We start from the raw sequence: 20970 nt of genomic DNA on the forward strand, positions 1-20970 counted from the left end.
AAAATTTTGAATGATACACATGGCTCACATTTGTGGCTCACAGTTTATTTCTATTTCACAGCGCTACTGGAGACACTCATGGTTTGTTTCCGAAGTGGATTCTTTGGTGAGCAGTGAGGTTTGCCCTGCACTTGAAGCATTTCCCATAATCTGTACAACAGAACGTTTTCTCTTTCACATGGGTCCTCTTGTGACCATGCAACAGAGACTCACGAATGAATGTTTTGTGAAAGGTATCACACATACATGGTTTCTCTCCTGTGCGGATCCTCTAGTGAAAACAGATGTCTCAACGCTTCGTGAAGCCGTTTCCCTAAGATTCTCTCCTGTATGTGTTCTCCGCGGATGTCAAACAGAGCTTCAGCTTTTCTCACATACCCCAGTGTCTCAGCATTATGCTGGCTGAGTGGGAAGCCAACCCCCTCATCTGTCCTGTGTATACAAAGTACAACCTAAGAATAACAAGCAGTGTGGCATGTGTCAGTGTCGCCTGCAGATCCCATCTCATTCTCCAGAGCTGACAGAGCAAAAGCCTGGCACCTGTTTAGAAGACAGGGAATGAGCACAATGCACCTTGCTGCCACACAGCGGAATTTTCAGTCACTTAAGGGACAGAAGAAAAGCCCAGTCTTCTCGTGAGCTGTCTGGCTTGTGATACTTGGGCTAAGAACCTCTAAAGCCAGCCTTGACACACACACAACACTGGGTTGGATACTCTTCCATTTTGAGAAAGGGCCTTGTATGTACAAACCTTTTACTTACAACTTATAACTTATTGTGTATTAATATTTTTCAAATATCAAAAGTGTCAATTCCGCTTTGCTTTCACCAACAATGTGGACAGTTAATTCCACTATGACTCAATAAAAAGTAAAAACTAAATTTTTAAAAAAATTGGAAAGAAGTGCAGTTGATTTAGGAAGGTCTGGTGGCATGGCATCTCTTTGGGAACAGAGGTACTGTCTTGTTTTCTTCCTTCAAGACTGTTCAGAGTCTTCTGACGACTTCATTGAATTCTGGGTTCCTAGAATCTTTTTCTTGTAAAGCTTAAGAAGATATCTCAACATGAAAACTTTTAGAATAAATTCCTTCTTTGCAATTCTCTACACTATGCACTTTTTGAGAACCATTCTGTGGCTGAGGATTCTTGACTCTCAGGAATGGTATCTCCCAGTGGACCCACCAGCTCTTTACCACTCTTCACACTTTCCTTTACAGAGACCTGGAGATCCTTCAGCATGGAAATCATAACTGCTCTAACACCAGATTATCAAGAACCTATTCCTGAGCGTGAATGTTGGACCTCAGTCACAGACAACAGAGCTTACAGGGGCTTCTCAGAGCTTCAGTGTGATTTGACTCCTCCAAATATGTAAATTTGCTAAAGCTAACTCATCCGGCCTCAGTCTTGCAGTCTTGCTTTTGGAAAGTTAGTCCTTGGGACGACACAAACGCCTGTGGCTCTGGCCCGGGCCTGTGCCCAAATTTCATACAAGACCACGCAATCTCAGGTATGAAGCTATACTTAACAGATGAATTCTAATCATCACTGAGCCAGTGAGCAGCTTTCAGATTCCAGTGTTTGACTGAGACCCTATCATAAGGGGCCTACTCTGGCTTGATTTGGTGAGAGGGTCATTACATGTTCAGAAGTTTCTTGGTCTTCTCAATTTCAATATTTACACAATCCTGCCCCCCAAAAACACTAAGAGTAGTGTATGAAGACAAATTATTTTTCAGACATAATAACCTGAAAAATTTTCTTAAAGAGGTTCTCCAGTTAAAAGAGAATGCAAGATGGCTGCACATCTTCATATATATACTAAAAACCACTGAGTCGTACACTTTGAAAGAGTGATTTTAATATGTGAATTATACCTCAATAAAGTTGTTATATTTTAAGATAAAGCACAAGAAAGAATTGAAGAGATAGAAAGAGGTAGACTACAAAGAACTGTGATCAGAATGAATATCAGAAGAATTTACAATCAAGTCTTCAACATTTTTCAAAAGTAACTATAAAGATTAAAGCAATTTTTAAGAGAGGATTTGCAGGGAAAAAGTATGAAAAAGAGGGAAAAAAAGACAATCTGTCATAAAAATTCCAAATCACATTAGCAAAGTTAGTGGGGAAGGTTTTCATGGGAAAGAAAACATACAATTAAGAGACAACCTGAGATGAAATATCTACAACATAGACGAAAAAGGGTTAATATCCATAAAATAAAAAAGCAACATTTTGTTAATAAGGCAAAGCATATAATAGAAAAATGAGCAGAGAATATAGGCACAAAGATCACAGAAGAGCAAGATTCATAATATCCAGTGTTGACGAGTGAATGAGGAATAAGAATTCTCATGTTGAGCATACATTCACTTAGCCTTTATGGAGGGCAATTTGGCAGTATCCATAAAATTTTTAAATGCACAGTCTTTTTCCCATAAATTCCACTTCGAAGAACCCATCATATAGAAATACCTTTACATATGCCCAAAAGAAGATATCACAATACATCTGCTGTCTTTAAAAAATGGAAGAAAAAACCTACAATTGTTAATAGAGAAATAGTTAAAATATGATACAATCATATTATAGAATGTAGATATTAATGAAGATGCAGGCAGATCTACAGAAAGATGTCCAACACATATTAAGTGGGAAAAAGCAAGTTTTAGAACAAGATACATATGAATAGACTATCCAATTTTAAAACACTTGTAGTGTATGAGCTTATACTTTTTTTTATACATCGAGAAATGGGGCTCCAATTTCATTGGAATTAGCTGGTCCCTAATTCCATGTGCCTAGTTCTAATTTCAGATCACCCTAGCTTTCTCCATATTCCAGAGGGAATCAAGACCAGTATTTGGAGGAACCTCTGAGACACCCTACTGGCCCTAAGCCCATCCAGGATTGTCACTTCCTAGTTTTCATGAGGGCCTGATAAGAAAGTGAATGTTTTAAAAAGAAGGAAAGAAAGACCAAATGGTAAAAAGGAAACATTTTACCACTTACTACTTTCACTACCCTCAAGCCCCAGTGTTTGAATTTTCAAAAAAGTATGCACTACTTTTATTTTTTTCATTAGTGAAAAATAGGGGAAAAAAGATTTGCAGTCTCAAGGTGAGGAAGGACTCACTGAACACAAATAGAAGACTAAACCCGATCTCCTAGACAGATGGCGTGAGCAGAAATTTAAATAAACAATGAAATAACTACAGAGTCTTTTATTTAAACCTGTCTTCAGTCACAGTCTAGTACAAATATAAAAACATGTTAATTTGAGGAAGTAAACTGCTGAGGAACATTTTCAGGATCTGGAATTAGCCCCTGACAAGCAGGCTGTCTGTGTTTGAGGTACACAGGTACCCAGTAAGTTATTTAACAAATCAAAGTGAAGACTTTAATCAAAGCAGAAGAGATCTGATTAGACATTATGACTAACTTGTTCACAGTATAATGTGTTCCAGGGACATCGTTAACAAAAAAAAAAAAAAAAAAAAAAGAAGAAGAAGGCATATCATCCAACTGCCTACTAGATATTTCCACTTCAGTGTCTGAATTGTGCCTCAAATTCACATGTCCCAAACCACACTCACGCTCCTCCCACACACCTGGTCCTCTAATGTGCCCTATCCACCTGTTAGGGAAGACAGAAATCAAAGAGCCACCTTTGATATATCCCTTCCAGTCATCCTCATATTCAATCCACCTCAAAAGCTTCTAAGTATCTCACAAATCTATCTACTTCCCTTTATCTCTAGCAAACAACTATCACCCCTCACCTAAACTCCACCAACAGCCACCTAATCCACTTCCCTGCGCCATTCTATCTGCCTGTCCACAACCCGGTGCTTTTAACATTGTGTTCATATTGCAGCCAGAGTGGTCTTTTTGAAATCGTTATATTCACTAGATAAAAACACTTCAAGGGATTCCCCCTGCACTCAGGATAAAGACCCAAAACCTCGAAACTAGTCATCACGGCCTGCATTGTCTGCCCTACCTACCTTCCCAGGTTCATCTCAAACCACTCTCCCCTTGTTCTTGGCATTTTCATGCCTTCCTAACTGCTCGTCTTCCCTGTCACCACAGGAACGTGGCATGTGCTGTTTCCTCTGGAAAATTCTACCCTGTCTTATTTACCTAGATAAGTTTTATTTGTTCCTCAATCTCACGTTAAGTGTTACTTCATCAGGGAAGTCCTCCCTGACCTCCACGACGAGGCCAAACTCCCAGGTTAAAGGCACTCCCAACACAGTGTACTTCTTAATATATAATTGTGCAACTATGTGATAATGGCAGTTTCTGCCTCCAAGCAAAAAGCACCATGAATACAATGACTATGACTGCTCTCCTCACCATGATAGCACAGCACCTCGTACAGGTATGTAGGAGATATTCAATAAATATGTTTAATTAGCAGACAAATAGATGGATGAATGGAAGACAGCTACACAATTCTCTTGCTTGGATACAGAGGTGACCTCTGAAGGTAATTTCTAGTTCTATAATTACATGATTTCACATATGCACACTGAAATTATAGTATCTTATATCTTTACTATTATAAAGTTTCTTATTTAATACAGTACTGAATAAGCTCATACAAATGGTATTACTAGTTGTGGTTATAGTCCTTTCAGGGATTGTACATTTAGCAAGAGAGGGAATTGTAAATATTGGAAAGATAAAATTAATATAGTACCCTTTATATTATGAAGCAATGAAATAACCCTGTTGGGGTAAGGGAGGTGGGTTTTTTGAGTGGGAGTTTTTTTTTTTTAAATACATCTTAAGTCATGCAGTTACCACATTAAAACCAACTCAAGATTCCTAATAGAATAAATAAAGTAAAAGATAAATAATCAGCATGGGAAACAGATTTAACTTGTATGTTGAAGACTGCTCACCATGCAGCTAGGTTCACAACCCTACAAAATAACTCCTAAGAGACTCCTCAGAATATTAGATGGTTTCTGTGACTTAAGCTCAGAGCAGCTGCAAGAAGTTCCCTTTGGAAGATGTTATTTTTTTCACTCCCTTCCCTCTTAGTCCATTTGTTACATATGAAAATCACTAAGTAGCAACAGGAGTTTTGAAACTACTAAAATTTCTTTCTTTCTCTCTCTCAAACTGCTTCTAAAGGAGTGGGTCCAAAATAAGCTCAAAATAGTGAAAGGATAATAAAGTCTACAAATATAATTTTTTAATAAGAGGTAAGAGGATGGAAATATATCAATTATGTTAAAATCCATGAGCTCATTACAATTCTTTACAAAATAAAATCTAATTGGTCAACACTAAAGGATGCTTTAAAAAAAACTGCTTATTTTTAAGCTTAGTAAATAAAGAGAAAAAATCAGGTATATATCCTGCCTTTCCTGTACAAACTATACTAGTGGGTAACCAAACAGTAACTGTGGGAAAGGTTCTCTTTACAGCAGTATTTCAAGCAGTAAGTGAAGAAAAAATGACAGAATTAGAATGTCACTATCTGAAACTCCAAGTGAATGAACGGACTAGGCATTGAGCATCAACAGCTAACATCACCACAGAAGAAAACAATGAGATATTTATGTCCCTCCTGATGGAAGAACACATTACCACCTAAGAAGAAGTCGTCCCTCCACGAACACCAAAAACAACAAAAGTTGAACTTAAATCCCATCAAATTTCTAGAGCAAACTTTCAATTTACTAGAAATACAGAGAAATAAGTTTAACACACACCACGGGGAAGCAGTCAGCAAAATCCACCCTAGGAGATCACTGCAAACAACCAAGTTTCTTCAATAAATTGTAAGAAAGAGAGAGACAGAGAAAGATGGATAGATATGAAGGGGACATTACACAGATTAAGGAGATGTTAAAGATGTAACTAATTCTTATTTGGATGGCCATTCAAAAAAAAAACACTAAATTTATGAGGCAATTAGAAATCTTAATTCTGACTGGACATTTAAAAATCACACACACACATATATCCAGGAATAATAATCACATTACTGTTACTCTTTTTAAAAAGAGATATATTTAATATCTACAGAAGAAATTATACAATGTCTGGGATTTGCTTCAAAAGAATACAGGTAGGATGGAAGAAGAGGAGATCATGGAAGAAGAGGAGATCACAGAGGGAGCAGGACTGGCCATGGGCTAATGGTTATTGGGCACAGTGATAGGAACATGAGGGTTCATAACATTCTTTTACTTACTTTTGAAATTTTCTATCAAAAGCTTTAAAAAGCAAAGAGTTCCCCTCTGCAATATCTAGTTTTTCCAAAATTTTCTTGGTTATTTTTTTGTGTCACACTCCAAGCTGGTTTCCTTCCTTTACCTCCCTTCCCTTGGAAACCAAGGCAGTGGTTGTTTCTACTTTTATTGCCGTTTGGAGAGATAGTATACACTTTCCAAAAAAATATTCCAGATGATGATGATGATGATGATGTGATGACGATGACGATGCAAAGCATCTTGCCATCACAATAAAACAAGTATGTCATCTTTGACTCTCCGTCCACTCATTCTTTCCTCCCTCTATCCCAGTCATAGCAACACAGAGTATCAGTCACTTATATTTAAGCACAATTATGTTTAAGGAGGCTAAGAGATACATATTTCCAAACTCATGGCTTTCTCTCAAATTCAATTGTTGGTAACAGTGTCCCAGTCTCCTCTCTGTTTTGAGAATTACCACTCCTTCTCCATTCATATGGTTGCTACAAAAGGGATCCTAACATACAAATATTCATACAATGAAGACACAACTGTAGAGAGTTTTAAACTGTGTCCCCTGAAAAGATAGCTGTATCTTGTTCTAATCCTAGGTCCCTGTACATGTGACTTTATTTGGAAATAAAATCTTTACAGATGTAACTAAGGATCTGCAGATGAGATCATCCTGGGTGGGCCCTCAACCCATTGACTGGTACCCTTATAAGAGAAAGGAGAGGGAGACTTGAGACACAGAGACACAAAGAAAAGAAGGTCACAAGAAGACAGAGGCAGAGACTACAGCTATGCAGTCACCGCCAAAGAACGTGAAGGGTTGCCAGCAGCTACCAGAAGTTAGCAAAGACCCATGGAACAGATTTTCCCAGTCTCCAGAAGGAACCAATCCCACCCACATGTTGGTATTGGACTTCTGGCCTCCAGCATTGTGAAATAATACATTTCTGTTGTTTTAAGTTTGTAGTCATTTGCTACAGCAGCCCTAGGAAACTAACACACAGGCCCTGGCAGAGCTGACTGCTCCACGAGTGAACATCTCACACTTGCTGATCCTTGGAAATCTGTAACTGTGGTCAAGAAATTCCAGCCTCAGCCTGGCTATTCCTTATGGATAAGAGATGTTAACCCAGAAGCAGGTGGTACCCTGTAGACTAGGAAGCAGAGAAAGTCAGTCTGTAGCAAGAAAAAAGAAACACACAGCCTGGATCCAATTTGTTTCTGAGGCCCAGGTACATCCCTGCTCTTGAGTCCTGTGGGCCACCCCTTTATCATAAAAGTTAAAATCACCCTTTTACGCTCTAAGGAGTTCAAGTGGGTTTGGGTAACTTGTAGCCCACAAGAGTCCTGACACACTTGAGAACCTGCTGCCAAAAACCCTTTAGTAAAGATCAGCAGTAACAAGTCCTTCCTTGGGTGGCTGCCAAAGCAAGCTGAGCTGACTCAAGAACCCTTGAGGGAGCAAAGGAAGCATCAGGCCTGAGCTACACACGCAGAGGCAGAAGACCAGGCAAGAGAGGAACCTCAATTTTCACTGGCGCAAGAGCCAAACCCAGATCTCATCATAAGAGGAAGCGTGGGGCAATAATGATGTTGAATATTCCAGGGGGAAAAAAAAGAAAAAACTTCTAGTCAGACAAGCTGTACAAACGATGCTAATTAAAACTACCCACAAAAATGGCTTTTCACAAGGTAAATATAGCACAATTACTATTGTGCATACGAACACCAAACCTCAGGTTTCCTTCTTCTGGGGTTTATTTGATTACAGCATTAAACACTGCTCATGTATATGTTCAGTCTCCTTTTGCAAAGACTACAAATAATGTTTGGTTCTTTCCTTTTGGAATAATTCTATATGAGGTACAAGGAAGTACCCATATTAATTTTTTGACCAGGGATGAGAACAACAGAAGTTTGAGTTAAAGAAAACTACACCAACAGCCCAAAAGAGGGTATCCTTGGGTACCACGGAAACAAATGGTACAAATGTAGCCAAGTCTCTTTTTAACTAGAAGGGGTAATTGGTCAGCCTTAAGTATAGTAAGTCACCAGCAAATAAGAGAATGTTAAACATTAGATTAATAATCAAATCCTTTTCTAAGTTTGTTATAAAATTATATGAGGAAAGAGAGAGACAGAGCCAGGAAGACAGGGAGGCAAAAAACAAAATAGTTCTGGGGAATCTATGCTTGAACAAATGACCAAAAAAAAAAAGCTTCTTAAAAAAAAAAATCTAAAAGGTATAATACTATTAACCTTTGCTTAGGAAAGTTCTGTATATTTATCTTCTAAGTATCAGAAAACAGTCTGATTTCTTCTGAAGCATTTTTCCATTATAAAAGTAACATATATTTCAGTAGTTACGTTTAAATCACCTAAAAACATCTCAGCATAAACACATGACTCTTACACAATGTAAGATTTTGTGACAAACAAAGCCTTCAACCAGATCAGCTAACTTAAAAAGAAATAGGGCAGAATGTCCTAGATGAGAAAGGGGCTGGAATTACTTTTCTGGTTATGAGCTGCAAGATGAGAGAGATTCTGTGATTTTAGAGAAGGAAAAAGGATTCGAAAAAAGGAAAGGAGACCATCTGAAAATAAGCTGAAAGGCTAAAGGGAATACTTAAAAGACAAAAAAAGACAAGATGAAGAAATAGACATGGTCTAGGAATTCTGTCATCATCAAGTAAGAGTTAAATGAGCAATGATACCAATGTAGATATAAACCCTAAAACCATCTCAAATTCACAAAAAAATAACTGACACCCCAGCTGCAGAAGAAAGCATGCTAAGACTGTCTTCCTTAAACCTTGGGGGAAATCTCATAAAGGCATCCTTCTTTGGTTCTTCTTCTGCCAAATAAAATAAAGAAAAAGAAGCTAAAAATTACAGAAAAGCTTCAACAATACAAGATATGAATACAGCATCTCCTGGATTACTAACCATTTCCTACATGATAACAAAATAATTAAGTTTCCCAAGGAACAAGGTCATCAATAAAGTAGAAGACCCTGAGAGACAAGAATTTTCTAATTACCCTAAATCTTAACTCCAAATAGTTCTCAAAATCATTTTTAACCAAACTGGACTTTTATCAATCCATGATCAAAGACTCACTGAATCCAACAGCTTTAGCCAGGACCCACTCTGGGCATTTTTAACATCTTAATCGAGATTTATTAAAAAGTAAACTTTAGGAATCTCAGAAAAGAGACTTTAACCTCTCACACCTTAATACACTTTATTTCCCCCCAAATACATAAATTGCAGGTCCCTTCCCTGTTGGAAAGCACAAAGGAACCAAATCAAGTGCTAGTTTATCTAAAGTGTAACTGTCCTACCAAACATATTTTTTAAAAAGAAAGGGGTGGGGGGTCGGGGAAGCAGCTAAACTAAAATTACAGGCTGTCATGACATCTCAATATCAAAAACTAAATACCTGGTTCCACAGGAGAGTACGGTTTTTATTCACAATCCGTTACTAAGCAACCATAACAATGGCTACATGAGCTTTCTAGAAGCTAGCGCAGTTGATGGGCGGGGGACCTAAGGAAAGAAAAATGGGGAAACTCCTTGCTTTGGGAATCATAATCTTAGGATAAACTCAATGTAAACACAAAAACAAAAACTAACAAAATGAAAAGCAATCTAAACTTTAGCAGTTTCCTAAAGAACACAAAAAGTACATATATCATTCACTTTAATTTCGGTTTTATTTAATTTTAAAATTCACATTTAACCACTGATAATAATCTCCTTACTGTGTTTCCTTTGTGGGTCCCCTTCTTTCTTTCACCCTCCCTAGGGAATAATTTTTTTTTTTCAAATTTCCTTACTGATTAAAAGAACATTTTAGACTTCTTAAATCCATTCCTTTGTTTACAGAAGCTATAAAAACTAGTTTACAATTGTTTCATGTTGCCTCAGCTTTGAACCGAGAACACTCTTGGACATCAAACTACTCCTTTGAAGAGAACAGTCTCTCAGATAGAGCCAGACAATTTCCCAGCCACTCCCTGAAGTTTAGACAACCAGAGCTTTGCAAATGTCGTGTTTTCAAAGTTAGACTATACAACGTAGCAGGCCCTAGACCAATGTCTCAGATTGTGGGTTGCATTTGAGGGGGGAGAGGGCTTTTCACACATGTTCCAAGGGAATTATACAGACTAGACCGCAAAAAGCCAAGGAGCAGGTTAGAAGGCAAGGAGAGAGATCCTCACTGAATTTTCCTTCCATCTTTCCTTGCAGCTTTCAACACTGACTGCAATGCTGGGATAGCTCCAGAAGCTCTATTTGCTAAGTATCTATTCTACAGAAGGCTGCTTCTCTCTTTCCATCTCTCTCTCTCTCTCTCCCCCACTCCCTCCCTCCCACCCTCTGTTCCTGAAAAATGCTAGGATACTAGGTAGGCAAAATGAAAAAAAAAGTTTTAGACTCATTTTTCTACATCAAAGCTGAGCAATCACTGTGTGGCTCTGTTCCCAAGGTGCCTCTAGATTCCGATAAATCTCTATTTTAAGAAGAGAAAGCCAGAGACAAGTAGAAATTTAAATACTGGAAACTGGAGATTCAAAATGTCTCAGCCAAGAACCACAGGGAAATGACAAAGTCATTTCTGCTTTTAGATCCCAAAGATAAAGATGGTTTTCTCAGATTCCCTGAGGAGCATTTGGAAGAGGAGGCTGTTTGGGTCCCCTGTTTTTAATTAAATTTAATTTCTTAAATTTGATGCTCATTTTGCTTTTTTTAAGACATAAACAATGCAAAGTTTAGTCTTTGTAATCACTAAAACCACAAAGCTCTGCTACTTAAAATAAAGCAAATTCTTCACAAATAATTATTACCTCTACTGGCAACAATAAAGAAAACTTAGCACTTACATAACACATGTCATGATTAAATTGATTTAAAAGTTAATTGGTTAGCTTCAGAGTCTACTCTGTTTACATTTCCTGTGGCTAACAATGTAGACAAAGTGAACATTCTAAAAAACTTAAAAATAAAATTTTTTTTCAGGATCCTTCAATTGTTAAAATTCCTATATTTGCTTACTATAAAAACTCAAGGCTTTCTTCCATATCTTGGCCATATATCCGAAGACTCTTAGAAACTAATGGTCCCCTATATGTGTAAGATACAGTACACTGAAGTACTGCCTATAATTGCAAATAAGTGAAAACAAGACAGAGTTGGTAAATTATGACACATTCATACAATGGAATATTATACAACTGGAAAAAATTAGAGAACTCTTTATGTATGGTAAGGAATGATATCCAAGATATATTTTTTCACAGAAAAATGCAAAATAAAGAATACTACATACAGTAGGCTACAAACTTTTTTAAAAGAAAAAACATGTACACATAAATGTTCAGTTACATGTACAAACATCTTTAAAAGGATAATAAATAGAAAACCTGGTAAAAGTTTTAACTCTGAGGAGAAAAATTGGACACTTTGCCTTATATGCCCTTCTGAATTTTTTTTACCATGTGAATGTGTTGCTTATTCAAAAAAGTTTTTTAATTTAAAAAAAAAGTCATGTTACTGAGAAATTTTAATTTATACAGATGACATGCTGATTCACTATCAGCAAAGCTTATGCTTCTCAGTTGACAAGAGTGTTGATGGACTTACACAAATGTGTGAAGGAGATCCCACACCAGTATAATTTTCTAACAGGACATTCTAGAATTAAAGGTGTAATCTAAATTGCTCTAATTCTCCTTTAGAGACCATCCCCCAGCCCCTTTAGCTGCTGATGCTCTTACTTTTGGATATAAATAGTACAACCATGCAATGCAAGGGGCTTTTATGTTTGTGAATTTTAAAGCATTTGAAAACTACTTCAGGAGGAACAAATACTATTCCCTGCATTTGAAAAAAGAGGTGAGGCAAAATCTAGGTGGCTTAAGGTCAACTAATAAGTTACAAAAAGACAGACACATCAAAACAACATTCTAAAAGCCTCCTCAAAACCAACTTTTTAACCAACAGAATCCTTCTAGAAACATGTTTGTATATGTACAAGGACATGCACACAAAGAAAAAGACAGAAAATGAGTAAGCATTTAGTGATGATCAAATCCTTATTTATTCAACAATAGTTGGTTATCTACTGTCAAAGAGTGAACTAGATACAAAAATACGGGTTAAAAATATAAGTATATTGTGAAAGAGCAAGTAGCCCAGTTAGAAGAGGGAAGTGTCGAGACAGGGGAGGCAATGTCTGAGCTGAGCCTCGAAGGACGGAGAAGATGATGCCAGAAAGAAAGGAGATGGGGACATTGCACACAAAGGTGCAGCATACGGAGGCTGGGGAACAGGGGACAGCTGCGTACGGCTAGAGAGGTGGGCTCCTGGCGGAAAACGCAGGTTGAACAGAAGGTGAACACTACTTTGGGAAGGGCATGTATATCAAACTAAAGGGCTTGGACTTAACAATGTACACAGCAGAATATAAAGAAAAATCAAGGTTCCAAAAAGATACAAAGAGATGATCTAAGGGAACAAAATAAGATTTGTAAAGAAAGGTTAAAAGGCCAGAAGTTATGATACCTGATAGACCTCAAACCCAGGAAGTCATCTTCCACAGATTGATAGCAACGGCTATACTCCATCTCCACTGATGGCAGAAACAAAGGTTAAGTATTCAGTTCTGGTGATGCTACAATAAAGGTGAGTGAAAAACACTGAGCGAACAAGTCACCCCACTGAGAGAGAAGGCAGGACCCTGGATAAGAGTTGGGAGAATGGGCCAAAGACCAAATGATTAAAGCAGACAAAACTGAGGGCATATAGATCAAGATCATTTCTTGAAGCAAAAAGTGGCACCTCCTTTTTAGGGATATTGTACAAGAGATGCCCACTTCCATGGTTCAAACAGAGTCTAGCTTGACCACTTCCGAATGGAGTATGCGGGGAAGGGAAATAGCTCAGTGGGAGAGCACATGCTTAGCATGTACGAGGTCCAGGGTTCAATCCCCAGAACCTTGGGGAAAAAAAAAAAAGAAGTATGCCCCCTTTTAACCCCTGTGATTCCATTATTCTCAGTGTGAGTGAAATAAATATGACCATACCAAATTCAAAGAACTAAACATTATTTACTTAGAATAATCAGCGGAAGATATGTCTAAATCACAAAATGCTTTCAAAGAAATTAATGCTATCATTTTCTAACACATGTACTAATGCCAAAGGCCAACCAAGTACTGTCAATAGTGCATAAATTTTACCACTGTGGAATTAGTATTGTTATAGACAGCCTTCTTTCTTAAAATAATTCAGGAATTTGCACTGCAAACTGTGAATTACACACTACTTCACTATTCGTAAAAAAAGCAGACAAATGACAAATTTAAGCAGAGCTCCAAAACTAAGTACAGTAAATGACCTCAAACTTTTAGCCCTTAAATCAGCAAGTTCTCACCAAACATGAAATATCAACTGCATGGCATTTTAAGGGAAAGAAAAACAACTGGCAAGTAGAGTGAATGGTGACCCTTAATGGCAGATTCGTCAATTTTTTTCCTAAAAATTTAAATTGCTAACTGATCAAACAGGAAGGAAAGAGTACCGGGTAGACGGAATCAGGTTGAGTATCCCATTGAGAACATAGCTGAACTCCGCATGCTCCTGAGTGACGAGGGCCACCAGACCCTCACAGCAGGCTGTTCGAACCACGACGTCATCGCTGCAACACTTCTCCCACAGCAAGTTCAGAGCAGGAGTCTGAAATCAAACCAGTGATTAAAACACATGTCTGATGAGCAGCAGGGGCCCACACACCCCTGGCCATTCATCGAAGTGTAATTCGTTCACAGTAGGCTAGCCTTCCTCTACGGAAATGATGCCATGTCACACCATTTGTAGAATACAGTCGGTTTTCCAAGAGAGGGAAGGATGTGTATCTGATACAACAGCTCTCTCTCACCTTTGTGTCTTTCCTGCACAATAAGGCTGGCTGCAGAGGTGTGACTGGAGTTAGAGCAACACAACCATTCGGAGATCAAAACTGCGATTGGCTCTAGCACCGCCCTCCAACCAAGTCGTTTAAACCGGACACCAACAGGATCAGCACATCAGCGGGTCTAAGCTGAACCCCAAATCATGCCTATGCTCCAAGCCCTGCATGGCAGTGATAGTTTCAGAAAATGTTCCCGCTCTCTTCCCACCAAACTCTATCCCCCACATAGACCCCACTGTCCCCCATAATGTCCCTGCCCCTATCGACTGTCACTGGACGTGGGCCCAGAGGAAGGAGACAGAGGTAGGACAGGCTACGAGCAAGCTGGTTCCATGACTACCCACAAAAGCCTAGGGAAACTGTTTCAGCCAAGGAAGAGGCTGACTTTTTCTCTCTCACACTGTGAACCTGTCATCTTTGATAGAAAAGCACCAGAAAGATACATAAGTAAATTTAAGTTCTTTATTTTGAAAAATCCTATAAAAGCAGAGGTTCTAGCTTTCCTAACTTCCTCAGGAACCCTCCTAAAAAAAAAGGTTCACTACTAATGATAAATCTATTTTTGAATATATTGCAGGTTTAGTCCATTTAGATTTATATGTGGTTTGGGGAATTTTGTTTTTGTTTTTGTTTCATTTTGTTTGTTTTTTTTTAAAGAACATACAATGAAGCTATTTTTTCCTTCCTCCTGACATGATTTATTAGGAAAACATACAATCTGGAGAAAAAAAATCAAGATCCTCAGCTCCCACAGAATAACTAAAGGAATGAAAATCCACATTCTATTGTGCCTACTTTCCCACTGTGGCTGGCTCTGAGAGCCTTTTCAATCTTAGGATCTCACTATAACAGAACAATCCAGTTAACAGTCACTGCAAGAAAGAAACGTTTCTAGCCCATTTATTTTATTCAGAAGGAAATTTTATTCACCTGCATGGACAATACCAAGGGGTTCTAAAAGTCATTACCCCATTACTAAGCCAGAATAACAAAATAAATGAATTTTAAAAATGTTGCCTCAGGTAATACTGTGTCCTCATGGAAGTAAGCATCCATTTATCAGGAGTAGAGGAAACATTTAGTTACAGGGATTTGACATTCAATAAATCCTGGCAGTTTAAGTAAAACCATTAGATCTTCTCAGAGTACATAATGTGATTATAGGCAGGATTAAGATCAGGGTTCTTGGAAAACCTAATTTATATGACTACATACAAACACCAGATAAATGCCAATTAGTGAAGTATGCCCTACACTGACTTCAGTATGTCAGCCAAAGCTGTAATGAAATGAAACTTGGAGCAGCTAATAAATAGGAATGTGAGAGAAAGGAAATACATTTCTGTTATGGAAAAAAAAAAATCTTGTTTCCATCACCTATATTCTCCATAGAGTTTACTTTAGAGGACCTATCAAAGCAGAGTTTTCAATCAGCATGTCAAAATACACCAAAACCCAAGTGGTAAACATCTCAGTAAGCACTGCTTCAACTCCTTGCATTCATCTGTCTCATGTGTGGTATAGAACTTTTTTTCCTACTCCATCTGTCAAGGCATGACCTTTCCGACTGACAACTCAAATTTGGGGCTACCTAAAGTATGAGAAATCTCCTGCACCCAAGCAGAGCCACGGTGCTCAATTTCTCTATTAAACAAAAATATTCCCTCAGCGGTAACCGTATCACAGCTTTCTCTGAAAGCATACCTACCCTCGTTCCACCCATGTTATTTTTCATTAATAGTCATAAGAAGACTCCCCTTGACCCCTTCCATATCTCAGTCCTGGAGTCTGTTGTAACAAATTTAAAATTTGAAAGAAAAACATGGCAAACCAAAAAAAAAAAAAGGCAATGAGCTCCTCAAAGTTAAAAATCATTTCTGTAGTGACTGAACTGTGAGGAAAACAAAAGAATTTCATATGTGGTCCAACTAGGAGCCGTATCTGAATAGAACTAAAGCACAAAGTTAAACACAGACCTGGTTTGTGGACTGGTGGATCTTTTCTGAAAAAACATTTTCCTTTAGAACTGCAGCAATAAGATGACCCACGGCCTAAAACAAGAAACAAAAGAATGAGTACATTCCCTCAGAAGTTCTCTCAGTAGTGAATTTGAAGTGAACTAATAGCAAAACTAGTTGATGTAAGAATGCCAGGCAATTGGTAACAACATTACCATTCACCCAGTGTGCACTATGCAGAAGCACTGAATTTGGCAATCCGCATACATCATTTCTTATCTTCATAATAACCCTCCAGGCCAGGTAAGCTTTTTTATCCTATATTTTATCCCAATAAGCAAACTATGGTTCATAGATGCTAAGAAAATTGCTGGATTTTCAGTTCAAATTGCTGTCACTTAGTATTAGAATTTAACTTGAGATTGCTTAATCCATTAGCCCACGAGACAAATTGAGATTGCTTAATCCAAAAGCCCACAGCTTTTAAAATCATCTTTGCATCTAAATGAAACACATCATGCTTCATCATGCCCCTAATGAAGATGGAGAAAACTCATCCCCATCTTTATGACTATGGCCCACACAGATCCGAACCAACAGGTGTCCCCCCACCAAGATCATTCTCCCTCCTCTAGGCTGTATGATTAAATTTCTTTATTGGTTTCTCATAGGTTTCAGCTCCTTAATAAGTTTCAGTCTCATAAATCTCTAAAATTTTCCTTGGTCAAAAACCCCCAAATTAAAAGATTCTCATAGGAGAGCTGATTCTATAAATACATAAATGTCATTACCTCCTACACCTCAGCTTCATTCTCCTAGTTCTTCAGCACTACCCAGCACTGCTGTCTTAGAGCCACAGGCTAGGAACAGTGACAGCCATTCTACGTATGGGTTGCGGGAGACTCTGCTACTACAACAGCTGTTCATCCTGCACTTGAGACCAATGTCCGCTATGCTTATGAACACCTGTCAGTCCTGCAAAGTCTCCAGAAAAGCTCAAATAAAAACAGCACCTATTCCTTTGATTCTTTCTGTATTTTACACATTGGAATTGATTTAAGACCTTAATGCTTAATGGTTTCAGTTTTAAGATACAAGTCACTCATTTACATGAATTTTAAGTTTAGATCAATAAACTGTCCCTTACCTCCCAGGTAAAGGGAAAGTAACAAGAACTGAGGACCAGTGAACAGTTTCAGTTCCTGTTTACAAAATATACCATATTTCATTGAATGTTAACTGGCCATCAACTGCAAAATTCACCATCATGTTAGATACCACTAAGAAAGAGAAAAAGGCTGCCAATTAATCTGTGTTATACAACGCTTCTTATAAAGTTTTAATTTTGTATTAGTGAAAGAGCTCTTGCAGACTCGTAGAGAATCATGGCCAAGTTCATAAATGTGCAGGCAATACCAATTATATAATGACTGTTGCCATCAATTACTAGATGCAACCCAATTTCACAGATGTTAAAATGTGAAAAAATGTGTGTGAATCAATGAAATATGGTGCTAACACTAAGCAGTGGTTACAAAAGAACAATAAGTATTCACAGAGAACAGGGCACAATTGCAAGAAACTAATAAAACCAATACAAAACACAACAAGGACAAAAATGCTACTGTTCATATTTATATTTAGAAAGAGGACTCAAAGAAAACAAGCTTAATGATAAACACCCCCCTACTGCCCACCAAATTCAATTTCTCTAATTAACCTTTCAATTTTCCAACAAATCAGAGAATATAGCCCAAATTGATTTCAAAATACAAAATACAAGCATAAACCAGCCTATATAGCTACTTAAGTTTTCCATAACACAATAATTTAAATAGGTATCCTACACTAAACAATATATGTTCACTTTTCACTTAATTTAACAGTAACACACATAGGCATTTCCTGCTTTATCTATGCAAGTGGCGGGACTCCAGGCACAGAAAAATGAAAATTGTGGGCAGTGTCCTCCAAGCCTTCATCTTCTTCTTCATGGTCAGCACCTGTGCTGCACAGGACATGACTCCAACCCAGTCAGGTAGAAGGGAATCTTGCATAAGGAGTGTTCTACTCCTCATGGAAGGGTTCCCCACTACCCAGCTAAGTCAATTCCCACAGCAGGCATCTCCGAGGTCAACTGCGGAAAGTATCCAAGACGCTGTACGTTAAGTCTTCAGGCAGGCTTCTGCTGGTCCCTTAGCTTTATTCTCACAAGAAAACACAGTAAGCTATCATGGCACCTTGATTAACCAGAATGCTTCTCTGGTTAGCTGAAGGCTAACCAGAAAACCATTTTTTGTTTTAACCCTAATAACTGAAAAATTCTTCTAAAATAAATTATCACAATCTCCTACTTGAATTAGCATATAAATTCAAGAGGATATTTTACTTACTGAATGTCAGTATTATAAAAATCTGTTATTCTTAACAGCTGTACTAGGGTAGAACACACCTTTTTAAGTATTACTCTCTCATTCTCTGTAGATGTATAACCATTTACTTAATTAATTATATACAATAATTAATTATAGACCAAAAAGAATACATTCAGGGGTTAATCAAGGTTTTTATCTCCAAGAAGAAAAGTATGACAGAAATAAAAGCAGAGATTGGTCAATTTCAATATTACTTTCCTATGTCAAATATAAATTTTCAAATTAACTGATATAAAACTTTTTAAATAATATATATCACTACACATAGATGAATAAAATATTTAACATTAAAAATATAAAGATCAATTAACAATCCACCAAAAAGTTTCATTACCATGAAGCATGCATAAATAAATAAATAAATAAATAAATAAATAAATAAATAAATAAATAAATAAATAAATAAATAAAATTACCTGTGATTGGATAAGAGAATTTGGAAATTCAAACCTTTTCCTGATATCATCTGACATTTTTGTTTCTCTTACGTGTATGTATGCAGATTCTGTAACCAAACAAAAGAACAGTTGGTCAGTCCAGAAAAGGAGTTCAAAGCAATGATTTGTCAAATAACATGAAATTCATTCATTCCAAAGACAACAATGGAAATAAAGCATAGGGCATACCCTTCACTGTTAACCACTTCAGCTCTCAACTTCCATGACTGATAAATAAATTAAAAATGTCCAGCAGGTCTTAGTTTTTCCCATTAGAGCAAATCCTAAAAAAGATGAATTCACTCTAAGGAAACAAACAAACAAACAAACAAATCCAAAAGTTCAAGCCTAAATGATTTTAAAAGTTCAGCCACATGTTTGAAGTAGGAATGAATTCTTCTGTAGATCAAAACCTAGTTCTAAGGGAGAAAGAGTTAAACTTTCACAAAACTGTTTAAACTATACCTCACTTTGGTACAAGCTTTCATTTAAGCATGAGTCCAACGGTAGTGACAAGTGTAGAGCCTAGGTGAGCTTTTTTCAGGAGTGATAGAAATGACCTAGAAACTCACACATCAAAACAGATCACTTGTCTTCTAAAAAAGGAATAATCAAGCAGTTAGCACCAAATTTTAATATTTACATCACACCGCTCATTCCTACTAGGCTCTCAAATATAAAAACAACCAAAAAACACAAAACAGCATGTAAAAAGCATGGAGGAGGGCAAGGTGGTAAAGTGGAGGCACAGAACTAACAAGAGGATTTCCCCAGGACACCACTTTATGCAATCCCCATGCAGCACTGAACGCCAAATTACACCACTTTGAAAAATATGATACTTTAGGCCACCAACTTATTACAATACAACTTTTTAAAAATGGTTATGTCAGTATAGTACTCTAAATGACCTTATAAAAATAACAGGTAACAAAATCAAGCTCTCCTGCTCTCAAAAATGGAGGCACTTTGTGTTGAACCTGTGTCTCTACCTACTTTCCTCCCTTTCTTCCAAAGCTAAACTCCCTGAATAAATAATTCATCCTACCTTTCTTCCTCAACAACTAGGTCCAACTTTACTCCCCTGAATTGGACATTTCACAGCACTGAAATGCTCAAAGACTGCAACCATGTCCCCTATCTAAAGCTAAACATTAGCTTGTAAGCAAGTCAAAATTTTTTCAACTTCCCAGTTATATTAGTCTCACTTTTCTTGAAATTTTCTTCTCTTTTGTTCTAATACATCATAACAATTTCCCAAACTGTGTCCCTGGGAAACCCAAGATAAAGAGCTTCTCAGGAGGGAAAAAAAGGATTTTGTAGGGACATATATTACCATTTTGAAGATTAATTCACTCACTTAACACACACTTATTAAGTGCCTACTGTGTGTTAGGCACTGTTTTAGGTGCTTAGGCTACACTGGTGAGCAAAACAGACAACAACCCCTACCAACCATGGAGTTTACAATCTAGTAGGAAGAGGCAGAGAGAAGTTGAAAACCAAATAATATATAAAATATGTTAGAAGGTGATAAGTGCAATGCAAAAAAAGAAAATCTGATCTCTTTTTTTAATGAGTTTGTTTTTGAAGTATAACTGACCTAAAACACTATGTTAGTTGCTGTTACATAACATAGTGTGATTTGATATTTCAATACATCTAAAAACGATCACCACAATAAGGCTAGTTACCATCACCATACAAAAATATTACATAATTATTGACATATTCCCCACACTATACCTGTCACACCTATGACTAATTTATTTTGCAACTGGAACCAGAGGCAGGGGGTGAGGGGAGGGAGAATTGGATGAAGACAGTCAAAACGTACAAACTTCCAGTTATAAGATAAGTAATAACTAAGGAGGTAACATACAACATGATAAATATAATTAACATTGCTGGATGTTATATATAAGAGAGTAAAT

General features: G+C 37.3%; 1 protein-coding gene across 8 annotated transcripts in view; it reads right to left on the reverse strand.

Moving 5' to 3' along the window:
• FOCAD (focadhesin) overlaps window positions 1–20970 on the reverse strand; it is a 234736-nt gene that overhangs the window by 190588 nt on the left and 23178 nt on the right. For 4 of the 8 annotated variants that reach the window (XM_064490168.1, XM_031449631.2, XM_031449630.2 and 1 more), the window contains 4 exons: window positions 19226–19320; window positions 19016–19104; window positions 16183–16257; window positions 13817–13971 (listed from right to left, as the gene is read on the reverse strand). In XM_064490168.1, the coding sequence (XP_064346238.1) occupies window positions 13817–13971; window positions 16183–16257; window positions 19016–19072 (287 nt within the window). In that variant the 5' untranslated portion in view covers window positions 19073–19104; window positions 19226–19320. Of the gene's footprint in view, window positions 1–13816; window positions 13972–16182; window positions 16258–19015; window positions 19105–19225; window positions 20623–20970 lie in introns of those variants that run through there. The other 4 variants (XM_031449632.2, XM_031449629.2, XM_031449633.2 and 1 more) reach the window with 2 other exon arrangements.

This window comes from Camelus dromedarius, chromosome 10, assembly GCF_036321535.1.
Source record: "Camelus dromedarius isolate mCamDro1 chromosome 10, mCamDro1.pat, whole genome shotgun sequence".
NCBI lineage: Eukaryota > Metazoa > Chordata > Mammalia > Artiodactyla > Camelidae > Camelus > Camelus dromedarius.